Raw genomic sequence first — 27,858 nt, forward strand, 5'->3', positions numbered from 1 at the left:
TGAAACTTAAAACACTGAAACTGCTTTTGCTGGTAGTAATTGTAGAGCCTTTCAACATAGAAATAAAACTGCCCTGCTATATCACCTTGTACTTGTAATATATGATATCCAATATAGGCAGATTTTTTTTATTTCAACATCATATAGGCAGTTTTTACTTCTAATCATTTGTGAATGGGTGAATCTGACTCTTTCAACAGATAACAGGAAGTAGTGCATGTAAATTGGGATATTATTCATGTTACATTGCCTTGAATATCACCTGGCGCCCTTGCCATCGTGTTTATTCTGGTTGGTCATTCCTGTAGCTTATTCACTACCGTGTAATGAAAGTTTAAATGTGCTTGAATATAGTGAGGCGATCAGATGGTTACATTTATTACTAGATGGAAAGCCCCCGAACTCTTTCGAATCCTGAAGAACACCATGCTGCTGTATAACTATAAATGGGGCGTGCCATGTCTGAGGAGAGGGCGCCTGTTCCTGTCACGCATCAAGGTTATTATTTACGGTGGCTGGACCTGCCTCTTTTCAGCACTGAATTAGCTCCATGTCGTGTAATGACACAGAAGGTTAGGCAATTGGTGGAATGTAATCACGTCCTAATATACAACTGTGTTAATTTTATCAAATGTGATAACATACAAATGGCGTCCTCTGCGGTTGATCTCCTGGGAAATGGCTTCGTCTTCTGAACATTAATTTGCACAAGCTTTGTCCAGTAAGAATCAAAGTTTTAATGAACTGTTTGGTTTGTTAGTCCTGTGGGTCTCTGAACTGTCTCAGAACATATCCAATAAGGAGTGCTTATGCTTATGATTTTTTTAAATTTAAGATCAAATATTCTTTCCCAATTCAATTTTCATTACAAATCCCTTGTTTTTTTACTTTTCAAAGGTAAATATAAAAAGTGATTCTCAATTATTGATACTTAAAGTGATACTACTCACTGTAATATTCTAGATATTCTAGTATCACGTATTTAAATGTTGTTGGCTTGAGAGGTGGCTTTTAAAGGCTGGTAATGTTTATGCTTCACAAAGAACTCGAGTAAAAAAAAAAAATGGCTCAAAAAATGTGTTGAAACTCAAAAGCCTTCTGTAGCGTTTTTCAGTCCCCAGCTGTCCATCAAATGGCATAACAACACCAAGATGTGGCGATATAAACAGCCGCCATTTGTTACTAGTTCACTGCAACGATGACAAGTGAGTTGTCAAGATTTGATTGATGTACGAACTGTCCACCCTTTACTCAAGCACGCGATGTTTGCACACAAACTGGTGCATTTCTGTCTGGCACCAGCCATCTTCAACCACAGACACACCAATCGTGTGTTTTTTACAGTGATAACAGCTCTACTCCCTGTAATAAGTGGGTATCCTGTTGCACTACCTTGAAGTGATTGTTGATATAATTTCCATAAACATGCCCCTCCTGACTAAGTTAAGATGGTAGGCATACTGTGCCAATGCTGAGCCATATAAACTATTTTCTACAGCGAGAGACGGTGAAGCTGGAACCTACACCCTAACTATGCATGATTTAACACTCTTAGTTCCCTACTTAGTGAATGCAGAATGAGACATTGACATTATTGCAAAAGTCACCTATCCTGTTTTCTAGCTGAAACTCTGGATAATGATTGTCCCAGTGGAACAACGACTGGTACTGTTTCTGTGCAGAGAGATATATTTCTGTTTCTCCTCTCAGCAACAAATCAGAGACAGAATCCTCTGTGCTGCCGTGATTAAAAAGTCCTACAAGAACCAGTGAGCATGCCAGCAGATGTAACCTCATCACTGGTCACTGCCTCCTTCTTTGTCTCTTTGAATTTCATGATGCTATTTTGACAGAAATGATCAAGAGGGAGAACTAAATAGCTCTGATTCTGTGCCTCTGAGATCAAAAGGACCTAATAATGTCACATTACAGGTTGCACTGAGGCAGTTTTAGTGCCCGGCCCCCGTGATCAGGCTTTTCAGAAAATATCAGCTCAGCTTGGAGCCTGAGGCACTGGGGCTTCATAGTGATCAGCTGATGTAGCCACTGACTGCGTGCTTTTATACTTGTGTTTTTTTCTCTGACTTCTTACGACCACTAATCGCTCAAGTATATTTCAGAATAAAGTACATGTATAAAATCAGCTATTTCATTGAATTTAAACAATTGTTGACTATATTTGTATAGCTACAGTATAAATACACTCCCTAGCCAATTTATTAGCTACAACTATATCTGCCACAAACTCTACATTGAAGACAATGTTCAGGTTTTGTTTACATTTTTTTTTTTTTTTTTTGCAGTTGGTGCATTATGTTCAATAGTGCTCCTAATATTCTTGCTCCCTCATGATCAGGATGGGCAGTATGGCCCTAAAATAATATTGCAATCATTTCGGCCATATCACACTTCATAAAATCTCATTAAAGGCACTTCTTAAATGCTAGGAATAGGCAACAGAATCAAATATCAACTATTATTATTTTTGACAAATAATTCTATTTTTGATCAGTGTAATCAACAGTAATGTTGATATAATGATTAAGTGGGTAGAACAAGTAGATCAGTCTGGTAAGTTTAGAAAATAACATCACTTGACTGAACTGCAGCCTTTCAAACCAGGAAAAGGCAGCATTTATGCCATATTACAATACATCTCTATCTGGAATCCAGAAGTTATTCTCTCATATCACATTAGTAATAAAATATCCATATAATGCTCAGCCTTACCTCAGGCTTATAAATGGGTTGGACGAAACATTAGAAACATTTCTCAATATAATACACTCCCATTCAATTCTACTGCAAACTACAACCTCATTAATAAATTTAAAGTTAGATTATATTGGCTGTGTCTGCTGTACAACACTTTAAATCTAGTTGTCCTCCAGCTTACCTCGTCATTACTCACTGCATAACAAAGCATAAAAGTGATGAAATGGATGCGGTTTTCTTGCTTAATAAATGAATGAATTAAGGTGTCTGAGTGAATCAGGCCATGCATGCTTAGAGTTTCTTTTAAGTAGTGTCTTTGTTTTCATCACAGTAGATGTATAATAAATGAAAGCGATCAATATCCTATGTTAAATATTTATGGTTATTTCTCACCCTCAGAGATGAGCTAACGTTCCATCCAGCTGAAATGCCTGTTGTGCAGCAGCACTGTGGCACAGCAGAGATGAATGGCGCGGTGCAGCCGAGCATTCCCTTAAAATGTGTATTACTGCGGTGTATGGTCACCAGAAAATGACCTATCTAACACAGGAACAATAAAAAATGATGCATGTGGACATCTTAAACGGATTATTATTCACAGTCTGATTTCTAAAAGACATCTCGGTGTCTCAGTCTGACTCTGACCTCCAACCCATCGCAGATAGTTTTATTTTGCCACTCCCTGCTTTTGTTCTCCGTTTCTCCGCTAATCATCAAAGCCTTTGTAGTTAGAACAAAGTGACCAATGCCAGCAGTAACAAGGTGAATTAGGGTATAGAGAGCAATTAAAAAAAAAAAAAAATTGACCTTTGATGGGAGGACAGAAATGAGAACAAAGAAAAGCTGTTTATGGTCAGAAAGTTCAACATTTCATAGAGGTCTGATTTACATCTGAGAGGTTCTGCCAACGGGGCGTTTTTAAACTGTTGGCTTGAAGATTTAGAGATATGCTGGTATTATAGTGTCACATTTACCTAACACTTAACCCCCATCACAGTCTGCACTGATTATAAGTTTCATTCTTCAAAAGTATCAATTACTGTCCCTTGAACTTGGAGAAAGAAAAGAAGGAAACACACTGTAAAGCACGTTTTCTGGTGATCTATAAAGCAATCCGCCTTTGTCTCTCTGTTTGATATCCAGCATGTTGATGTGATGCTTCTCCTAATGAGCATCACCTGTACGCGTTCGCAGGGTTCACAGAGCTTTTCTGAGTGACATCATAAAGAGGTAAGAGTTTGACATCCTGCTAATGTGGTCAGTTTAATACCCCACTAAAGCCTCTGTATCAAGCCGCTCGTCTCAATAACTCGCAGAACAAAATCCCAGTAGCTATGCGCTGATAACTGCAGAAGGATGTAGCTTAGTCTTATCAGCTCTTGGCTCTAGTGACACAGTAATCCACACAATGCGTGGCTGTCATTGTGCTGGAAAACACAGAATCATTTCATTTACCCAACAAAGGCGGGTGAATAATTGTGATGTCCCCCCTGCGCTTCCCCGTCACTACTAACCCATTGAGATTGCTAATTTCCAAAGGTCAAATATTACTTATTCAAAAGAGCCGAACTGTCATTGTGCATTTTTTTTCTTTTCACGGAAACCTGTTTTGCCACTGGAATAAGAGGCTCTTTATTAATGTCAGTTCAGGAAGATCACAGCGGCCTGGTTATGTTGTTATACCTTTTTTGCTCAGTCAGAACTCAGCAGGTATCTACTAAGCAGTGCAGTTGATGTGTAGGCATGGGACAGCCAGTCATGAGGGTAAATGTAGCTTTCTTAAGGCTAATCATTGCTGACACACAACAGAGATACTTTGTACCCAACAGGAGCAGGGATAAGCCTTTGCTCTCTCAAAGAAATGGAGGTGACTCTCGGCCTGCTGGGGGGTCTGCTTACCTTGTAATTGTCCTTAAAACATAATGGCTGTCAAATGTGGCTACTGTACCCTTGGAGAGCACATCAAAACGAATGAAAATAGTTTCTCTCTCCTAAGGGCCAGTTGGCTAGATCAAGGGAGCTTACAAAACCTCTGTGTTTGGGATTGAGCAAGCTCATACTGCTGTAGCCTCTCAGACGCCACACACAAATGTGAGTGTGTATGATAAGAGTAGGTAGTATCAGTATGTTTTTTGAGGGCCTCTACATAAATGTCTAATTGAGGCAGCAGAAAAAATGTCTCCCAACAATATGCACAAACTACACAAACCCAAGTGTTTTGGGAATGGTCACTGCAATCAAGCTAGGAAAACAAGCCAGCTGCTTACTAAATGTGTTTATGCTCTGATGCAATTCCTCTTTAGTTTTCTTAATTGCTAGAGACACTGAACAGAGTACAAACACTGCATGTTTTTTTCATGCAAATCCCTTACATATTTTAGGCAAGGCTATAAATGCACGGAATGCTTTGCGCGTTTGAAGTGCAGTGCATTAGCAAAACGCCTTCGAGGGCTTAGTCTGGCAAAAGGCAGTATCATCATCCCCAGATCCAAGCTTCAGCTACAAACACAGTTTACTTTCTCTGAAGAAAACCCTCTTTTCCGAACCAGAAATATACAGTACATACCTCAGTCTCATCTCTTCATCTCAGCTTCTTTAAATAATCCATTTTTTAGAAACCTTTTATTAGGGTTGCAGCAATAACTGACTTCACAGCCATAGTATGAAAAGTGATGATTGTCATACCGTGTTAATTGGCCTCAGTATCCAATTAAACAGTGTCAGTGTTATTGAAAAAGGTTTATCTCAAGTTTCATACCTGTGAAGACATAATATTTCTTAAAATTATATGCCTTTGTACCTACCAAAAGTCCCCTGTTTCATTCCTGTACTGCAATAAAGTGTAACATCCTGGAAAAAGATAGCTGATTGTTGAGTCTCAACCCCTGACACCTTTGGCTGGTGTCCAGCCTGAGCTGAATGAGACTCAACAATCAACTATCTTTTTCAAGGATGTCACATTTTGTTGCTTTAAGGTCATTTTAACTGATAATAATGATTTTGTAATACTGTGATACCATGATATTTTCTGAAACGGTTATCACATCGTGAAAATTGTGTACTGTTGTAACCCTAGTCTTGATTCACTAGTGGACCATGGCATCAAGTATAACAACCCATCTACCAGTGCTGTTTTTTGGATTAGAAAGGATGGACAATGCTTTCATAACCCCAGATATGCTCAATTAAATCTTGACTATAGGGCTGCTGCTGTGGTCAAATAATTTCTGATTTAAATGCAACACCAGTATTGAACCTGATAACGTTAACAAGGTAAAAGGTTTTGTTTACCTCAGAGCCTGAGAAGTTGGAATTGTTCTTCATTAACACACTCACTGTTGTCCACTGTCCACAAATGCCCAAAATAACCGTTATTTTAGACTAATTTTTTAATGAAAATTAGCTGCATGTGTAACGAACAACTTGCATTTCCTATGATTAGCATACTTAATAATAAAAGTCACCTCCTGCAGCTCAAGAAAATGTTGGATTTGCATCAGCAGTAACTTAATGCAGAGCTCAACAGATGGTGAGCGTCCTTTTAAAATGTCCATTGTAATATGAAACACCAGTGTTGGCACAATTTTATTAACTGGTGGGAAAATGTCATCGCTGTGGCAACCCTACATGACTCAGTTGATTGTAGTTTTTAAATTACCCGTAAAATGTAAATGTATCTTTATTGGTTGCAACTGAAGAGAGAGAGCAAATGGACGATTCACTTAGTCTAAAAAAAAAGTACTACGGCATGAAAGTGGCGCTAATTGTGAAAAATAGGATTTAATAAGTTGGACAATGGTGTTTGTTTGTTCACTAGCCTTGAAGCTGTAGAATATGCATTCATAATAGTAGCATTAGAGGAAAAAAGCCCAGTTAAAGAGACCAAGTAACATATGCATGCACAACAACGCATATCAAGCAGTCATCTTAGCTGCATTTTGCTTTTAGCAGTTTGTGTAATAATTGGTCAATTACAGAATATGCTGTAAAGGATGCTTTTGTGGTTGGGCACAATGTCTGTACGCTGACCTTAATTTGGCATGTTCTCTCCAATTTTAGACTGGATTAGAATTTCATATCACAGCAGTTTGAATTGAGGTAGCGGAGTGCGAGCTCCACCGGGGCTTAACAGGATCTTATAAACAGTGGTGCTGGCATGCACATCTCACACAGCACATTCAGTTGGAGCCTCTGCTTCATATTGCATTGTCTCATCGCCAGTGCAGGCCACTCTACTAAACCTGGTCACATTCATTTGTGAATAATGCATTTTGTCAGGGGTGTTGTACCATTTGCCAGGGTTGGTGTGTATCTGTGTGTGTGTGTGTGTGTGTGTGTGTGTGTGTGTGTGTGTGTGTGTGTGTGTGTGCGGGGGGGTTTGCCACTGGGGTATTTGCCTGGGTCTGCATTTATTCATGGCTACTGATGAAACACCTATGTTGAGTATTTCTCAACTGTCAGTGACATCACTTTCCGGAAATGAGTGATGGTATATTGGGATGATCTCACATGAGAGGTTTGAGTCTTGTCACATTTACAGAACATTAGAGGGACTTGCAGCCCGCTCACTCACAGCCAGTGTATTTGGCAGGCAGGCATTAAAGCTGAGATTGTGGAACATTTTCTTTGCCTCCGTGCTGTCATGGAGTCTGCATTCCATGTTCCAAATTAAATGTATCTCTCGCTGCCTCTCCCTATCTCTCTCTAACTATTTGTGTCTGTCTGAGTTAGACTCATCACGTGATGGAGCAGACAATAGAGAGGCACTCTGGCACTACGGAGAGGTTAGCTGGGGTTTTTGTGTTGCTTGTCAGTGAGGGGGGGCATCTGAGCCGTGAATAGGATCATTGAGCCGGAGGTAATTTTGGGCCCCGGTGCAGGGCATTAGTTGGACAGGCCTTTCTGCTGACATGCCTGTTTCTCCCTCTCTTTCTCTGCCCCCCTCCTTTTTTTTAACCCCCAACCCCCAATCCCCTCTGCTGCATCGGCATTTCTATCCAAACCAAAGGCCTTTATCATTGTGCCCATGACGACATGTCTGAAAAGGGCGTGGCAGCCAAGATCTCCTTTAGCCCCTGGACCTTGGGGAACCAATACATCTAGATATAGATAAGTTGCAGGAGCCAGGGTTTAAGCAGTGCCTCACTCCACATTTCTGTGGTTTTATAAACCACCAGAGTGTGTCTGATAAATGAATAGACACATGCTGGACAGTCTCATTCATTATCATTGGAAATGGTCGTGCCTGCTGGGAGTTTGTGCAGTGATTGCCGTGGGGGCCTGACTGTTGAAGGGCCTCTCAGAGGTGTCCCGATGGCCAAATTTCAGCCGATGTTAAGGAGCTGAAGCTTAGCTCAACGAGAGGCCTGGGCTAAAATAACTTGCAGGGGGGAACGCTGCTGTCAAGTGCGCTGCTACACGTGTTCAAAAAAATTTATAGTCTAAAGTGCCAGACAGAAAATGTAAAGAAAATGAAAACACATGAGCTGCAGCTTAAATGTATTAGGCTATGTGATGATTAAAGTAGTGATGAGAAGTGACCTTATAACATAGCATTACTTAAACAAATGTGAATCAAACCCAGCTGAGTCACTTTAACATCTGTACTCTATAAATTACTTTTTTTTGGGGGGGTCAGACAAATCCGTGTCACATTACTGGTTTCCTGTTACTGCTTATAGACATGATGCTGACTGGAATCCCCCTAAATACAATGAGGGGGAGAGGAACTGGCTAAAGAAGCACCACTGGAACAATGCAGAAGTTCCTTTTTAATAATTAACAATCGTCCGCTAAACTTAGACCTGCAGGCATTTGGTGGGAAAGATGACCTTAAAAATTGCCTAGAGCCAAAAGCGATGTCTTAAGATTGTGCAATTTGCATTGATTGACAGATGTTTTTTCAAGGGCTGCTACCGATATACTTGTGTGCTGTATGAGCAATTAAGGAAAAATAACTAATATTTGGTGCTGATATACACTTGCAGTTAAACTGACAATACAGGTACAGTAGACTCAAGTGCTCTACTGTAAATACACTTTTCAGGAATTTCCATTTTCGATAACTTTTTATTTCCGAACCTCTGCATTTATACGACAATGTTAATTACTAGTAAATTTGCAGATTCAGATTACTTGGTATTGGCTATTACTCGTGACATGTAACCAACCTGGTTGTGTTGTGGAACGAGACTACAGAGCTGTGACTACAGACGGAGAGAGGACCGTGTATCAGAGTGGAAGCAGGGCATATTTAAATCAATTTGATCTATTGGCAGTCGGACACAAAAAACACAGATACTGACAAAAGGGAAAAAAACAAGAAAAACGCTGATTATCGGCCCTGATGATCAGTCTATCCCTTTTTATTTTCTCCAACCAACCGTCAGCATTGCAAAGATATTTGATTGATTATGATACAAACCAGAGAAAAGCAGTAAATCTTCATATTTCAGAGGCTAGAACCATCAAATGTTTGGATGACGATTCCTTTATCAAAGTAGTTGCAATTAAATGTTCTAATTGCACATAATACTACTTAAATTTGAGCACTTCAGTCAGAATAGCGAGAGTGGAGCACAGCCCTCCTTGGAGTATAAGTTCTTAAATCTATGGACTGTCTTCTGGTGCATTGTGAGTTATTTTGACAGTCCCTTACTCTGTATTCTACCTCTGTCTGAGGATCTGCTGACTTGGGCTGGCTGGTGATTGCCTGAAGGCTTTGAGTTTACAGGCGGCTGGCTTTAAGGCAAAACCTTCAGAGAGAGAAGGTCATCTATCTGATGTCAGCTCTGCCAGGTTCAAAGAGAAAAAACTAATTGGTCAAGGGTAATTTAACAAAGGCAGCCAGAAAAGAAGGAGATGGTCAATATCAAGAGTATTCCAGTATAGAGGAAAGATCTTGTCATCTTCCATCTTCATTATTGGTTTGCTGACTCCCCTGCAAATGCAATTGCACCTTGTGTGCTGTTAAGCAATATTTAGATGAATTGCAATTCTTCAGGTACAAAAAAGGTCCAGTGTGCAGTGCAGTTTTCTTCCTATGTTGATGTTAAATCTTTTACCAGTGGTTGTAATAGAATGCAGCACATGAGCATTGCAAAAGATTCGTCCTCCCTATTTGGGTTAGGGTAGAGCAAGATTGCATTTCCATTTATCAGGATGAATACACTGTGACTACATTGCACGTCGCTTTCCAAGCTTTTCACATTTGAAAACATGCTGGTTTGTATAGAACGCTTGCTACGGCTAAAGAAAAGAGTGAGAAAATCCAAATACCACATTCACTTTTCAATAATAGTTTTTCTTTCTTAAAGGAAGATTTGCCTTTCCCTTTGTTGCCGCTGTGTTGCTTTTTGTGCCTTTAGTGGCTCACTAAGAAAACTAATCTTTGTCAGTGCTGAGACCAAGGGCATCTACCTGAAAACATCTGCCTTGTCTGCCGTTACAAGAAACGAGAAAAGTGTTAAATTCTCCCATGTCATCACAGAGAGATTTATTAGTTGTACGATGCAGTGCACTTTAGGAGAATTGATTGCATGTGTTTGGGCGATGCTATTAAATTAAGCATGGAGGTTTTCAACTTCCTTTAGACCCTGAACGATCTTACTGCATCCTCTACCAAAGCCCAGAGGAACTAGATATGCGAGTGCAGATGATACTCTGAAGACATCCGTGGGTCCCCAAGGTAGCAGCACAAAGGAAGATTAGGCACCCTCCTTCAAGGCTTTTGTTAAGTAATTCCACATCTCCTTTAATAATTCATTGCCACACCAGCAGGGCCTTCACAAACACTGTATGGTAACGTTGTGATCTCTGTGGCCTGGAGGAATTTTATCTTTCCCTTTATGCTGTTTTGTGTGGTAACAACATGGGGTGGGGGCAGCCAGGGAAACACATCCACACAAAAGGATTAGACAATGAAGCTCTTAGGTGTGAAGGTGTGTGTGTGTGTGTGTGTGTGTGTTTGTGTGTGGGTACATGTCGGAGCTCCGTGGAGTCTATGCTGTACTGTCACTCACTTGTAACATGAACTGGTGTTGTACCACTGCCACTGAGGCACCGGTGGGACTCCAGCCCCCATGAGCTACCTGTCTGCAGTGTATGCATGCGTGCGTGAGTTTCGGTGTGTTTTCTGTGTGAACACGCTGATGAAATAAACATCACATGCACTAACCACTGTCTCTCGAGGAGCTGAGGATAGGTAGTCATCCGCAGAAGGCATCCCTGTATGTCATGGGGGACAAAGCTAGCATGCGATGGCCTTAGCTGGAAATAAAATTAGATTTATATCATAGAATTAAACATTTTTGTATGTGCTGTGTATATTTTCTCAAACTCAAACACAGCAGGGCACTGAGGCAGTCTAATTTACACATCAGGTTTTAAATGTAATGGTTTGGGGTTTAAGGGTTCTTTTTTAATAGCCCTTAAGGGGCACACTTCGCTTTTTTCTGTAGTTTTCTCCCCCTCCAACTCTCTCCTCCACTGCACCTGTTTTGAGCAATACCTTTGGGGCACAGCTTGAAGTGAATAATGTATGAGCGAGAAGGAGAATCAGAAAACCTTTGTGGACCTTCTGTCTGTCTGGGTGTGTGTCTGTATGTCTTCCAGCTCAGTTGACTCTATAGCTAGTTTTTTTTCCCCCTAGGTTTCTCTTGTACTGTTGGTCTAATTTTCTGCTTCTGTCTCTTGCAGTGGGGTTTGTCGACTGTGGCCGAGGTGGACTGGTGCGGTTTGAATGCAGTAACCCATCTGACTTCCGGATAGAAGCTGACGGAGTGGTTTATGCTGTCAGGAGTATCCAGCACTCGACGCTTCCTGCGTTAACGCTGTTGATCAAGGCCAGCGACACCACCACTCAGCAACAATGGGTGACTCAAGTCAGGCTGACACCCTCCACACTCTCCAGCCAGCAGGTGAATATACCTTTATCCACTTCCATAACGTTTCTGACTTCTTTTACGATTGTCTGACTGATGTTATAGCCGTAGAAAGGTGGAATGATCAATTCTACCCTCACAACAAAAAATGTACGCTCATTAGGCATACTGCACATTCACAGATGACTAGTTCCCTAAATTGCAGCAGGTGTTCCGAGAGACTGGATGGATGCTTGCTAATTAAAACTTAATGTGTCAATTTACTAGGAGCACAAACATATACTCAACACGGTCAGTGGATAGCAAGAGCAGATGCAGAATAGCTCCTCATAAAGTTGATTTCAGTGAGCGTGCCTTGTGATTGTGAGGTTATTGCCTTATCATCCAAAAGGGGACGCACCTCTTTCACTGCTTTGGAAGACAGGAAGCATCTGTCTGAGCTGTAGAGCGCCACTCGTTCCGCTGGACATGTTGTGCAGTCATCTGCAATTAGTTAGAATGACCATGTGCTCATATGTCAACATTGTGGTTGGCTGGGGATCAGAGGAAGTGCACAAAAAAAGCACTGCACATGTCCCATCAGTCTGCGTTGTAACCAGGAAATGAAAAGAAGCTCTGAGGGATGTGTTATTGTAGAGGTTTTAACGTCAGTGCCAGTGGATTATGTGATCCTGTTCAATTAGATAATATCTGTTGCTTTAAACTTAAAGTAGTAAAGCAACGCAAACACACACATGCACACACACATACACACGCATGCACACGTTGTCTTCAACTCTCCTTACCCATGCTGTAGGGATATAAGGGGGTTTATGTGCATTTGTAAAATAATCATTGCTGTAAGATCTGAGATCATTAGCAGTCTGGTGTCTTGATGAACACCCCCAAATGCAATCATGTTTGTTTTACAAATACCAATGTGCCCGTCTTTATTATCCATCTAATACATATAAGCGAATGGCCACGAGTGGCCGTTTCCACATGTGCTGCACAGCAGATAATCTCAGGAAGGGCAGGCGTCGTATTTTATGTGGGTGCAGATTAAAAGTTAATACTGACAGTTATGTGTAGTTACTGTCAGTACCGAAGGCACAGTGGTCTGCTGGGCCGAAATTAAACTTGTAGCCGGTAATGATTTCACTGCTTTTCAAAACACCATCGTTAGCCACTGACACTCATTTACTATATAGGCTCCTGCAGGTATGTGATTTTAATGATATCATCAGTCACTGTGTCGCTTGGTCAAAGGCAAATGTATGCTTGTCGCAAACAGGTAAACATTCAGCCTTTCAGCGGGTTATTCTTAGCTTTTAAATAAAAGTAAGTGCTTCACATTGGGTACACATGCGTTTACAAATTATCAGGTGTATCGTCAGCAACCAAATTTTGATCTGCATCTGTAAAGAGCTCTTGCGTTTGCCCTGATTTGTCAGTAATGAAATCAGGGACTGACTTTCCCATATCGTGCACGTTTATGAGGTCATGAGCGTTTGTCTTCCCCACAGCATAATTATTGTCATGAATCATCACGCATCTCTTAATCACATCAGCGATTACATTTTTTATTAGTCCATGAATGCGGCAGCCTTGGGGAAACATTTTAATCAATGACAACCAAACAATATCCTCGTTAACGTGAGAGGGTCCTTGCCCACTATCTCCACCCAGAACCACCGCAGTCCGTGAGCAGAAAACACTTCAGCGTCCGAAAAAAGAGAATTTTTCTAAGAAGGGCAAATACACACACATCTAATCCTTCCCACACACTCACAAACATTCAGGCCATCACTCAGCCTAACACTCTCCTGGACTCTGAAGTAGACTTCTATTCAGAAGATGGAGGGGGATTCGGAGTGTGTGGATAGGTGCAGACCTCCAGCACACCAGAGATAGATGCGTGTTGGGCTGAACAAACCCACCATGCCATTCATCATTCCAGACACAGGTTGCAAATAATTACTGCTCTCACTCGCGCTCATTTTAATAGGGTAATAGATATTTCTGAGGCATGCTCCTTCGCTATCTGTCCGCTTGCCTCTCTGCATTTCCAATGTGTGAAAGCAGTATAATCGGATTTCAAACATGATTAGTGGAAGCTCTCCGACAGCTCCCCAGATGTTAGAGGAGGGTGAAGGAGGGATATGGGTCACGTTATAAGGTGGCAAAGTGGTAATTAATTTCTGTATGCATAGGACACTTTGTAGTAGTTTGTAGGACTTGACTACCTCACCACCAATCAACATTCAGATGATTAAAGGCAACAGTATGGAAAATACTTCAAGGGACGTGACAGTTCCATTGAATCCCCAGCTATCATTCATTGACATTGACAGATTTCACATATTGTTTTTCTGTTTTCCTTCTTGCCTTGTTTTGTTCAAGGTTATTTTAACTTTCTCTGGCACTACTTCAGTCTCCTCAGTCTCTGGAGCAGCATAGGCAATTTGAGCCATCTGTGTGTTTAGTGTCTGGCTTGCAGGTACCATCCTCCTTTGTTTCAAATCTCATTCATTACAGGCGAGGGAGGATGGCAGATCCATTATGGAAGCTGGTCTGTCTGTGTGGGTGCATTTTATCAGGACATAAGAAGAGGTCTGCCATTTAAAGCACACACAAAAAACAGCTCTGGCAGTGTGCGACTGCTGCACTCGCCAAATTGTCGCCACACCAAAGCCTTTCAAGGCATATCATCACGTGGTGTACTGTAGATATTTTAAGCTACAAAGAAAGTCATAAAACAATGGATTGTTTGATTGAACACAGATTTTCAATAAATATTAAGTGACATTCAGAAGAGCTTTTTAGATGTTTCCTTTTATAACCACATCAGTTTCCTCTTCATTTAACAGAAATGGAAGGGTTATTGGTCAGCCGACAGAAATCGGAAAAAAAACTACAAGCAGACTTGCAGACTTGTGGACTCCCTTCGAACCTGTCTGCAAGAGCCATCAGGTTTACCATGGCCGCCATATTAGTTTACCACATTAGCATGCTAACATGTCATCAGTTTTCAAACTATTTAGCCATTAATAACAGTAATGGACAAATGTAAATCTGATTATGGAGCTAGATAAGAAGTTAAAGAAACTACTTTAATAGTTACCGAGGGAAAATTTAGGAGATCATAGACAGGGAGGTCATAGAATTCATCCTCTGGAGACTGTGAACGTCTGTACAAAATTGAATTCAATCCATCCAATAGTATGGACACATAATAGTATGTATGTAGTGATATTTTAGTGCAAATGTATAATCACAGCCCGGCTCTTGAATTAAATCATTTCCTTTTCACAGGTCCAGGAAGGTGCTGTCCCTCCTGTCATATCCAAGGATTTGAAGGAAATAGCATTTCCATCACGAAACATGGACAGCCAGCTCAAACGCATGAAGAGAGACTGGGTCATCCCCCCAATCAATGTCCCGGAGAACTCACGAGGCCCATTCCCGCAAGAGCTTGTCCGGGTAACGTAGCTCACTGAAGCACATGCATGCCTAGACACACACAGTCACACACACATCACTCTCACAACTTCAAAGAAAATGCTTTTTTCTTGATATGACAACCTTGAAGGTCTCGGTTGCCCTGAGCTCCCACTCAGAGGGTCGCAGACATAAGACACATGCCTTCAACAAAACGCTTTATATTTACAGTATTTTGCTAAAGGTCAGGGTCCTCTATTATTTATCTTTTGTTCAAGGGGGGCGGTCGGAACCAATGTAACCTGGCATTATTTAGAAGCTGAGAGAAATCTTAAGTGCTCACCATGGCAATTGTTCCTCAGTTGCCTGTTGAGATTTTACACTCCTTATATCTTGGCTCTCAAGGACACACACACACAGCACAATTCATTTGCATCAGTTCTCTGGTCAGGGTTGAGTGTGGGTGGCTGACAGAGGACAAGCAATACTCGGGACAGCTAAGAAGTAGATCCTTTTTCAGCATATTAAGCTGGCTTCCTTACCGACTGTTAAGTCCTGTACATGCCATTTGTATGTATTATATTTAATCCGGCCATATTAGAAGGGATGTTTCTAGGCTTTAGTGGATGATATCAGAATGAGAAAATACTCTGTTTGCTCAGCATGGATTCAGGCTGTAGGCACATAGGGTCTCAGCTTACATGGCAAACAGAATAGAGAGACCAGCCAAGACAGATTTTCAATACTAGACGGACACACACATACACCTTATATGCACCGTTTTACTTGCACAGCAACCTATTTTTAAACTAATACTGTGATTGGTGCTGAAAAGATAATTCAATACGTCAGTCAGTGTACAGGCAGGAGTGTAGCGATGATGCCTGCACATTATGAAGAAAATCTGTGATGTGCTATAAGGTTGTTCAATATTGGGATGATGCCTTGACTTGCAATAAGTAAATAGATATTAAAGGACAACGTATCGGCTCTTCTTTCCTTTCTCTTTCATCGTGCTAGCTAACCTCCCCAACAAATTGACTCCAGAAAAATCTAAGAGTAGTTATTGGCCAGCTGTGTCTTCATTTCATGGCCCATGTGATGGGTCAAAAGTTCACATGCTGACTGTGAATGCATGGCTCATGACAATAAACAGATTTTTCCTATCGATAAGGAGAAAAACACAATTTGGCTATCACTTCAATCGTGATTTTAATTATACTGCATTTCTTATTTCTGTATACTTTTGGGTTTAGATTTTTCTAGAAACTTGTAAAAGGCATTCAATTATTTACTTTTTCAATCACAGTACACTACACACCGAACACTATTGATTAATAATTAGAAAGTTATAGTCAGTGTATAGTTAATAGGCAGCATATTCTTGAAGCTTTTACTAACAAGTCTTTGTACCAACAGATCCGGTCAGACCACGACAAAAACCGGTCCCTCAGATACAGTGTGACAGGCCCCGGTGCTGACCAGCCCCCCACGGGCATCTTCATCATCGACCCAATCTCTGGAGAGCTATCTGTCAACAAGCCCCTGGATCGGGAGCACATCTCCAACTTCCATGTAAGTCAGACACAATAGTTTATATAAAAAACAACCCCCCTGAGACGTATAATTTGCAAATGGTGTTTCCAGCCTGCTGCATCAAGAGAAATGTGTTCTGTCTGGAGGCGCTGTACATTCCTGCGAGTTGGCATGTGCTCAGTGGTCATGTGTAGCCTAAACGCTCTGCTTGGACTCAATAAGGGCCAGGGTCTCCCATGAAATCTTACTGATCCGTCTGAGAATTTAAAGGATTTAAATGATGTTTTCGAATGACTTAGTGTGTGTTAGACACATTATGATAACCTCCAGCTCCTTTAGAGGTGCTTTATTCATTAGTGATTTACCCATTATATTGCAGCGCTCTTTAAATTACATAGCTTAGTTTATAAATACTGTTTATCCATGTGCTTTAACTCAAAATGTTGGACATCAATCAAGATTGTGGTTAAAATAGAATGACAGAATCCACATGATCCCTTAAGGTAGTGAAAGACTTTCACAGCAAAAACTCACATATGTTCATAGTGGTTTGATTTAAGCTGCGTGTGAAATGTAAACCATATGCACTTGACACTGGAACATTTTGAATATTTCATATTTCAAGGGCATATAATGTATACTGTTCATAGCCTGTAGATTTTCACTCTATACGGTATTACTCATATTTATTCTAGAGCATGGATGGGTGTGATCAAAATATAGGTGCATCAGTGAGTTGAAATCTTGTGTAACCACCAACCTACCTTGCTGAAAGCAAGGACCAATGCACTTGAAGTGCAAAAACATGCAGTTGGTCAGAGTTGTTTTTGTAAAACAGCTGAACTTGCGCTGACCCAATGTAGGCAACAGTACTGAATAAAATCTGAGTATATCTGTTTCAGACCACAATAAAAATGCAGCTGAAAGGGTTGTGTTATTGTCAACTGTGGAAGGTATCTGACTAAATCTAGTCATCTGTTTGCCTTTTGACCTGCACATGCCAGAGTTAGTTGTGGGAAAAACATGTTCTTTGTAAAAAAAAAAAAAGAAAAGAAGAAGAATCCTCTCGTGGTCAAGCTTGTCTGAATAAAGTGGATTTTCTGAACTGTTTGCTCTTCTACATGCAGTACAAATATATTTTTAGTTAAGTGGGTGACATTGAGTGAGTAGTTATTCCCAATACATGCTTGAAACAGTGGAGAATCATCCTAGCTTGAACAATTCCACAGTCCAGATGTGTTTGTGTTTCTTCCAGCTGAGAGCTCATGCAGTGGATCTGAATGGCAACCAGGTAGAGAACCCCATTGATATCGTGATCAATGTGATCGACATGAACGACAACAGACCTGAGTTCACACATCAGATCTGGAACGGCACTGTTCCAGAGGGTTCCAAGCCAGGTAATATACCACATAAAGCCAAGCACAGCTTTGCACTGTATGAGAAACCAATTTACTGTAGTCTGAGCCTCCAGCTTCACATGCTGCCATGATGTTAGTAGATCAAACAGCATTGATGGCATTCCTGGGGAGGCCACTTTGTTAACTTTGCTTCTGCTGTTTTAAAGTGCGCGGTGGTATTTTAAGATCACCAGAAAGAACAGTGGATATCTATAATACTGTACAAAGCTATAAATCTAGCAGTGTTCAATATAGCACCATCCACTCAACTTCTAATGTCTTTTGATTGCCAGTAAAAGGACAAAAAAATAGAAAGATAACAGAAAAGTATTTGCATCTTGTCTTTGTGTTTCTGTCCCATAGGAACATTTGTTATGACAGTGACGTCTGTGGACAAAGATGACCCCAAAACAGCTAACGGGATGCTGCGTTACAAGATCCTGTCTCAGAATCCAGAGAGTCCGACCTCCAATATGTTCACCATCAACAATAAAACAGGAGGCATCATTACAGTGGCTGCAGGCCTGGACAGAGAGGTGACTGACCTTCTTAAATGTAGCCTTGATTAATTCTCTTTGTTTTCTCTACTGTCTTTGTTATTATTTGGCGTTCTTTCTTTTGATTTCTTACACCTTTATGTTTTACCATTTTCACTTCCTATTTATTGAGAATGTAGACAAATAAAAATTAATTAATTAATTAATTAAATGATTGGTTCAACATTGAAGTGAGGCTTTCATTAGCAAGACCATTCATTATATTAATTGGTTTAAATTTTGCACTTGCTGCCTGTTGTAGATGTATAACAACATATCTATTTGCTATGTTCTTATAAGTGGGGCTGTGCATTTTTTTTTTTATATGATGACAAAACACAGCTTGACTATATTTCCTAATATCCAGACTGTCTGAGAACTAATGAGCCAAAGTGAATTTTTCTGATTACCAGCTAAATGAGAAAGTGGAAATGGACTTGGCTGTTTCACACTTATTTACTCTTACAAGGAGGCCGCGCGCGTCACTGAGCATCTAAATGTTTCCCTTCCTTCATTCGCGCCTTCTCCGTCTTCCTTTCTCTAAAGCAGAGGCTTTACTCGCATTTTCTTTCTCTCTTTTATCCCGTGCTGTAAATGCTACCACTCTGTCATTTAATTGGATCTCATGGCTGTTTGAAAAAATAAATAAAATAATATAGAAAGCTGGAGCCAGTTGGTGCAATTCTAGTGAGGGCAATCTGGCTAGGTGGCTGCTCAATCACTTCCGCCCTGGGGCCACCGTTTTATGTCCGCCAGTTGCCACCATGAAAGTAATTTGCCCGACTCTCATTACCTAGCAACTGGTCCGTCACCTGAGTGGCTTTTAATGTGAAAAGAGTCATTTGTTAGCTTCATGATGGTGTACATAGCAGAGGTTGTGAGTTTCACACGCGCACACATGCAACTCATGTCCCCACATGGAGAATAAATCAGATTTATATAAAAAGCCACCATTACTCATCATAATTAAAATGCTAGCTGGTTCAGTTTTGTTTCATTTTAGGTGAACACATTAATACTGATGTGCACTGGGGTACCAGCTTATTAAGGACACTTTTGAAGTCTATTTCAACCTAAAACGGCTGTCCAGAAAGAAATCACCATCTTTGTGGAACTAAGAAGTTTTTGCTGAGGATTGGTTGTTGTGAAGGCTGCAGTTGTGTGCAACTGCAGGATGTTGAATATTTGTACTAATGTAATTATCATTTCCATACTGTACATAATGGGGGCAGACTCCTTTTAATGTAATGCAGTTTAAAACAAAATCCTTTCATTGTTAAGAACAACCATAGAGTTGGAGATAGGGTAGATAATATGGGAACTATTACTGTTTTGTATGAGATTGCATTGACTTTTTTGACTTACTATTTTTACCTTATAAACAATTCATTGCTTATATTGTTGAGATCGGAGAATTTTGTTTAAATCCTGACATTGCTTCTCTCTTCTTTCTCCCTCCAGAAAGTGCCTCAGTACACCCTGATCATCCAGGCCACTGACATGGAGGGCAACCCCATGTACGGCCTATCCAACACAGCCACCGCTGTCATCAGAGTCACTGACGTTAACGACAATCCACCAGAGTTTACTGCTGAGACGGTAAGAAACAAACTCACATCTGGGACATCAGCACAGCAATCTTAGCGAGAGGGAAGCACAACAAGGACCCCCATTTCACCCCATTGTGGATATATGCACTCAAGCGTCAGTTCTGCCCACTAACCCAGTTCTGCTTGCCCAGCGTTTCTGAAGCCATAGAGATATACAAGTAGCCAGCCATGCGTGAAGTGTTATATCCCCCTCCAAATGTTGACACATGCAACTACGGGGGTGTCTGCCCAAGTGAAAGAGGCACTTACTGTGCTCGCGAATCACTAAATTTGTAATGCTGCTGTCGTGCTATCAGGGGAGGACAGGGAATGAGATGACCATGACGACATGATAAGTTACCTTAGATGTCTATTTACCCTGGATTGGTCCTGCTGTGCTGTGAGAGGCAGGCAGGGCTCGGTCTACTTTCTGCTTGCCACAGCAGTATCACTAACAGCTCGCTGCTCTGTACGTTCATGGTTTATTCATGCAGTTTTTCGGCGAGGTGCCTGAAAACCGTGTGAATGTCATTGTGGCCAACCTGACGGTGACTGACAAGGACCAGCCCAACACGCCGGCCTGGAATGCTGTCTACAAAATCACCGGGGGCGATCCCACGGGCAGGTTCTCTGTGCCCACTGATCCAACCACTAACGAGGGTCTGGTGACGGTCGTTAAGGTAAGGCCCCCTCTTCAAACTCCACCCCTCTAATCCCTTGGAGATGCCTAGTGAATGTATGTATGCTACACTGAAATGTTTATGGATATTAATATTAAGATTAATATTTCTTCGATTAATAAGATTGATATCCGACAGTTTTTATTTTCTGACTGTTTATCACACACACTGAATGTGATGGAACTGAAGTTAAAGGTTAAATGTAATGTTGCTTGCAGTTAATAGTCCAACTGTCCGGTTCATTTGTCTGAAAAAGGAAGCAACTCAAAGAAAACTACTACGGTTGAATTTAAAGAGGATTTCAGCAGATTTATCATATTTATCACAAAAAAAATTCAAATTGTGCCCAGAGGGAATGGATATTGGATATTATGACCAGAGACACTTAAATATGTCTGATTTTCCCAATAAAATACTGGTAATTTCACAAATAGTGGAACAAATAATAGTGTCAGGGCTGTAATACAACAGTTATTTCACTTAAATTAAGTGTGAATTAAAAAATGTAACAAATAATCAAAATCGTTGTAAAATTCAGGGGACATTTCAAATGACATTGGTTGCAGCCGGCTCCCTTGTTGTTGTTGTTGTGTATCCTTCAACTGACCACAATAGCAGTCTCTTTATACCATCTCACTGTCTATTATGAGCGTACACAATAAGGTTTTTCAGGCAGGAGAAGGAAAAAGTTTTAATTCTTTTAGGTGCTCTCTCACCAGTCTCAGATTACCAAAAACGTAATGTGATTTTCTTTTGTTTATTTGTCCTGAATTTATTTGAGTGACTCACCCTCTGTATACTCTCTCTATCTGTTTTCCAGCCTATTGACTATGAAATCAGCAGGACGTATGTACTGACAGTGGAAGCGAGGAATGAGGTACCGCTGGCCAGAGGCATCCACTCTCCTCGTCAGTCCACCGCCACTGTCTCCATCAGAGTGATCGACATGAACGAGAGTCCCTACTTCGAGCCCAACCCGAAACTCATTAGACTCGAGGAGGGAATGATGCCAGAATCTACTCTGACCACCTTCACTGCACAGGACCCTGATCGCTTCATGCCACAAACCATCAGGTAGATCTTTGAGTACTGTCTGAACCGTTATACATCTAAACAAGTCCAGTTCACATACGTGGATGTATAGAAAAACTACCTCCAGCCTTTAAAGTTGGCTTCATTCCCTTAAATGTTCTTTTCCCTTAAACATCCTCCATAAACATGGTGGATGTACATGTTTAACAAACATCTAGTAATAGATAGAATGATTCGCAACAAAAGCAAAAACAGTGCTGGTAGGTTTACCGTTGATTACACGGCACTCTGTGTGTGAGCAGGAGCAACATAATAGGTTGAGATGACTTGCCATCCTGGCCAATTTCTGTGTCATTCCTGCTCAAATAACACGATACAGCCAGCATGTCTCCATCTCATTCTTGTAGAACAAGCCCTATTTTTGTTTCTCCCTTTTCATCATCAGACATCTTGCCTCACAGCTGTTTGGCCGTGGAAGAGTTTATCTGCCTGAAAACAGTCCATGTGAAATAAGCTAGCTTTGTAATTCCACGGTTTGTCCTACAAATTAGTTTGAGCTACTGATAACAACAAGCCAGTTTGGTCTCCCTTGCGAGGCTGCTCTCAAAAGTTGGAATAATTATGTAAAATGCATGACGCCTGAAATATTTATTCAGTGTAAACAAATAAAAAACAAAAGCATCTCTAGAAGAAAGATATGCCTCGCTGGAAATGGAAACTAAATTCACCAACAAAATATCTTTCTGCAGAAAACAAAATGAAACCTTTTAGGACCTTCTCACTACTCTTAAAAAGAACTTGCAGATAACTCCTCACTCACTTAAAATGCAGCATGAAATGAATAATACAGATTGTTGATGACGGATCTCAGTCATCCAGGTCATGGCAACTGAAGAAGCCTCTTGGATTAAAGCTGAAACGTCTTCAAGAAACTGCAAAAAGTCCAAGTCTACGATACAGCACTTAGAAATAATAAGGATTATGGAACACTGTGTAAAACCCTTTTTTTATCTCCCCTCAGATATTCCAAACTCTCGGATCCAGCCAACTGGTTGAGGATTGACCCGAACACTGGTCGTATCAAAACAATTGCCATTTTGGACCGAGAGTCGCCCTTTGTGAAGAACAGTTTGTACAATGCAACATTCCTGGCTACTGACAGCGGTATGTAACCAGTCAAGTGCTACTGCAGTTGCCAAAAATACCTCACCGAGCTCCTGTGATGCACCGGTTACATGGTCTAGGTGTTTTAGCCAGGCTGTTACACAAGCACTCTCTTTGAGGCCATTATTGTTGGAGCAGTCAGGAGGAGATAATGCTACGTTTTCAGAAGGAAGCCTAGCGTATGTCTAATGTAGCCTACCTCTCAAAGGTCAATCTTCCACCTAGCATCACTTTGACTCCCTCTGTGATGTTTTTCACCTTAAGTCAGTGCACAAATGCACTGTATCTGCTGAAAAGAAAAACTATCTCAGTTACAGTCACAAAGACATCCTCCATGCCTGAAGGTCAACCTTGTACCAGGCCCTTGGTGTGTCTGGAACGCTGACCACCTTAGTTGAAGGTTAATGTGCTAGCAATCCCAGAACCGCGTGGCATGTGGATGTATTCACCTCTTCCCTGCACTGGCGGGATTTACCTCTGTTCAGGTTTACCCTGTTCTGCGGAGCATAGCTTAGGCCAATAGGCTTAAAAACTCTACCAATAAAGAGGTTTCTCAGCATTAATGGGTCAGGATTGGATGACTAGCTCCTTTGAGCGTGGCCTGAATGGTAAAAAAGCCTCTTAGCTGAGTGAATACATAGAGGAGCCTGAGAGGAGCGACAGTGGGCTCTGTTTGTCTGCTTTAGTATTCCCATCCCGTGTCCTTCGTCAGGAAGACGTTCTCCAGGCACACACACACACACACACTACTCAAATGTTCTGATATCTCTCTTTCTTTCTGTCTACCTCCTCACTTGAGATTAGATCTCAGATCAGTATGCAGCTTGGATGGGCCTTCTCCCACTAGAGTAAATAGCTGTTTAGAGTGTCTTATTATAGCATGAGACCAGAAGAATAAACTCCATACTTAACTTTTCTCTGTTTACTGCATAATGACTGCAAAATGATAAATGGCTTTTCAACAGTATACATTCATATCCATATGAAAAATCCCTTTTTCCCCCATAAATATGTATGTGTTCAGAGTGTGTGTGTGTCTTTTTATAACCCATCTAGGTATACCTCCAGCAAGCGGCACAGGCACTCTCCAGATCTTCCTGCTGGATATCAACGACAACGCTCCAAAGGTGTTCCCTCAGGAGGCAGAGATATGTGAGAAGCCTGAGCCAAATGCCATCAACATCACTGCAGTCGATGGAGATTTGAACCCCAACGCCGGGCCGTTTGCCTTCGAGTTAGCCCACCGGCCCTCTGATGTGAGGAGAAACTGGACCATCACAAGAGTCAGCGGTAGGAAACAGATTCCCATGAATAACCACTGTTAGATTCACATTATACGGTGATGTTTAATGCACTAATCTTCTTTGTGATGTTGATTCAGCTTTTTGGCCTGCTTTTGTATTTGTTACTGGAAATTGAAAAAAAGAGGGAATGACACATTTCAGATTTTTCATTTAGTGGCATTTAGTAATTAGAACTAAAACTGAAAGAAATGTGAAAAGATATGTAACTTTCAGCAGTCTTTTGTCTGGTAATTAAAACTTGAGACCTTGATTTGTGATCCTTCTGAACAACACTTTGCAGAAGTGTAAATGGCACACTGTAGAGGGGTCAAACAGAGCTGGGACAGACAATAAGTTATTTTATTAACATTACTAAACAGTCATTAATTGTTTATGCTAATTTGAACCAAAAACATGTGTGGAAGAACTAATTTGTTGTTTGTTAGCTATTAGACAGTGTGACAGTTGAAAAGCAGTGAATATATCTTAATAGGATAATGGCATTTGGATTATCGCTACTGGGAATTCAGCCTAAGCAGCATTATCAAAAGGTATTCAGGAGGTTTATAAGCTCCAAATCTAAATCCTGACCATGTTTTGGATTAGATATGCTGATGCAACTTCCAGGTATGAATTCATGCTGCATATTTGTGGTAATAGGGAGTGTAATCGCACTGTGAACACGGTCTATACAAACAAGTATTCAGAGTTTTGATTTAATCCCCTCTGAAAGCTCCTCAGCTGAAGAAACATGGTGCTATTTTATTTTTGAACACATTCAGCAACTTGATTTCAGCGCTCCCTTCTTCATATGTATCTGCACTGACGATGAGCTGTCTTAGATCACTCACTCAGTCTTTCTGTGTTTTCTCCTCCTCATCTCTCAGGTGACTATGCTCAGGTGAGCCTGAAAATTGGCTACCTTGAAAGTGGCATCTATGAGATCCCCATCATAATCACAGACTCGGGCAACCTGCCCATGTCCAACACCTCCTATCTGCGGATTAAAGTGTGCCAGTGCGACATCAGTGGGGACTGCACTGACCAGGAGCACATCATGGCTGCGGGCCTGGGCACAGGGGCTATCATTGCCATCCTCCTGTGCATCATCATCCTCCTCAGTGAGTGTCTCAGTGCCTCTCTCAAACAGCACAACGCACGAACACACGCAGGGATTATAAAGACAGCTAAACATGATCCGAGATACCGCTAGATAACTGTAGGATTACCAAAAAGATAGCTTTGATCGGGCCCCCATCCAAGCTCTAAAACATCGGATCCGATTACACTTGTATGAAAATGTGTAAGTTATTATGTTTTTAGTAATGTGAGATCTCTTCTCTGTCTGCCTATCAGTCCTAGTGCTGCTGTTTGTGGTGTGGATGAAGCGCCGCGATAAAGAGCGCCAGGCCAAGCAGCTGCTCATCGATCCAGAGGATGATGTGAGAGACAATATTCTCAAGTATGATGAGGAAGGTGGCGGAGAGGAGGATCAGGTAAGATCGAAGTGGCAAACACAGACTCTTATTTTGAAGGCCCTGTTAACCTGTGTGCTCAATCTGCATGTTACTATATGCAATAGTGTCAAATTTCGATTCTGCGCTGCTTTGTCCGTGCTCCTCTGATTGTGGAAAGAGAGAAGACATTTTCCAGTACCCATGCCCACTTTAGCCAATCAGAACAGAGATCTTGTCAAGCGCAAATAGGTTAGATAAAAACAATGATAGTGCTCACAGCAGCAGTATTTTTTTATTAGACAAGAATGTTTAGTTATGTAGTAAAAACTCCATTCTGGATTCTTGTGCTCACATGAATAATGAAACTGTGAATTGGTCCTAATACTATATTTTTGTATGAATAGATTGCATCTTGCAATTATTTTGACAGATATTGCGATGTGACAAGCATGTTTATTTATATCTAGAGAACAAGATTTGTTGCCATGGCATTACATTCTGTTATTAAAATGCTGTTTGTTTTGGTCACACATTTTACCTCTATCAAAAAAATTGGAGGTTTTTGCAGCTAATATTAAGATTTGCACGTTGCCACATCAGGGTAATATTTCTGTTACTTGTGCAGCCTTAGCCCCAGCAGAGAAATGTGCTCATATTGGTAGTAATGTCGAAAAACGTCAAACAACACAATATTTTGAAAAGGGTGACATAAGGGGAGTCTCTGGTCTTTGTTAGGGAGAAACTTTCAACAGTATGCAGCAGCAGTTTTCTGTCTAACCGAAGCAACTTAAGGACAAAGAGGACCACCTAGAATCATTTTGCGAACACATAAACGGCAACAATGCTCTCTTTCTAGTGTCAGTCCTGCTCATTATGAGGCTCCAAAACACTTGCGTAGTAAGACAGTTTTCATTGTAAACTGGAAAGTACCTTTTTTCTTTAAAAAAAAAAAATAAGGGGGGGGGGGAATCGAAATCTGGAATCAATAAGACAAACATATTTTGATCCTATCTCTTCTGGAAAATATCGGTTTGTTTGCTCAACTGGAACTGGTGTTCTCTCCACAACCCTAACGTCCACAAGCACACGCATACGATAGTAATGCAGTGCCACCGGCATCAATAAAGTCACATCTCTTTATCCCCCTGCACTGATTACGCACACACAGACACAAATTCAATTGTCCTAATGACCCCTTGTTAGCAGAACGGAACCATTTCATAAAAAAAGGCAGTAATATACCAAATGGGCTATTGTTTTGTAGCTGGCTGAAGTGCTCCGGTGGCTTAGGTATAGCAGAAACGAGCAGGAGACCCCGTTCTGACCCAGCACTGTGCCAAATTAGCCTCGGAGACTTGTAATTGGTAAGCTGATGTCATTTGGAGATAGACATCTGCTGTGGCACAATAATGAAGCTCTGTCTAAGGTAACAATATGACTGGAAAGCCATTACACATGAGCCAGTGATTAGGCAGGAGGGAACGCACCCACTTGTGTATTCACGTCCTCGCTTTCACACACACAAAGCGCACAGACGTGTGGAGCGGAACATGTTGAAGAAGAATCGTGATATAACACCCCTCAAAGGCAAACAGTCGGGTACAGAAATTTGTTGAGGGGAAAACAAGCTTCCATTTTGAGTGGTGCAGAGGATGGTAGGGCAGCAGGAGAAAATGGTCTTTGTCTGTGGGATCGTAAGAGTCAGCGTTGAGTAAAAAATGACCCTTTCTTTCTCTGAGATGTGGTCTTTATAATGCCCACCTCTGTTCTCCCTATCTCCCGCTGGTGAGGAAATTGAAGTGTCAGACCATTGGGTGCTCTCAGAGTATATGATTTTGGTTGTTGCTGCCATTGCCCTGGTTTCTATTGGTTTGTGAAGCACTCATTTCATCAAAGGGCAGACAGCTGATCAGGCTGCGCTCCCCGGACAAGAAAAAAAAAAGAATGCAGAAATAATAGCAAATTGCGAAGTTGTCGTGCACATAAACTGAGATATTGTCTTCTCCAAGTGACCTCCTCTGAATAATTTTCTGCACATTAACCATAGATATTGTGGTTTTGGAGGCATGCTTTGCAAAAAACATTTGATTTGTTTTTCTATCTCATGCAGTTAGTGAAACAAAACGTATCAGACCTGTTTCACAGACTGTATAAGTGCCTCATG

At 41.1% G+C, this 27,858-nt stretch overlaps 1 protein-coding gene across 1 annotated transcript in view; it reads left to right on the forward strand.

The window, feature by feature from the left end:
* Nucleotides 1-27,858, forward strand: part of cdh2 (cadherin 2, type 1, N-cadherin (neuronal)) — a 61,502-nt gene that overhangs the window by 26,953 nt on the left and 6,691 nt on the right. The window contains exons 3-14 of the mRNA XM_030402088.1: nucleotides 11,413-11,633; nucleotides 14,892-15,059; nucleotides 16,437-16,592; nucleotides 17,809-17,953; nucleotides 18,317-18,489; nucleotides 19,951-20,088; nucleotides 20,573-20,758; nucleotides 21,579-21,832; nucleotides 22,812-22,954; nucleotides 24,011-24,244; nucleotides 25,125-25,358; nucleotides 25,594-25,733. Of these exons, the coding sequence (XP_030257948.1) occupies nucleotides 11,413-11,633; nucleotides 14,892-15,059; nucleotides 16,437-16,592; nucleotides 17,809-17,953; nucleotides 18,317-18,489; nucleotides 19,951-20,088; nucleotides 20,573-20,758; nucleotides 21,579-21,832; nucleotides 22,812-22,954; nucleotides 24,011-24,244; nucleotides 25,125-25,358; nucleotides 25,594-25,733 (2,192 nt within the window). The remainder of the gene's footprint in view (nucleotides 1-11,412; nucleotides 11,634-14,891; nucleotides 15,060-16,436; nucleotides 16,593-17,808; nucleotides 17,954-18,316; nucleotides 18,490-19,950; nucleotides 20,089-20,572; nucleotides 20,759-21,578; nucleotides 21,833-22,811; nucleotides 22,955-24,010; nucleotides 24,245-25,124; nucleotides 25,359-25,593; nucleotides 25,734-27,858) is intronic.

This window comes from Sparus aurata, chromosome 21 (genome assembly GCF_900880675.1).
Source record: "Sparus aurata chromosome 21, fSpaAur1.1, whole genome shotgun sequence".
Classification (NCBI taxonomy): domain Eukaryota; kingdom Metazoa; phylum Chordata; class Actinopteri; order Spariformes; family Sparidae; genus Sparus; species Sparus aurata.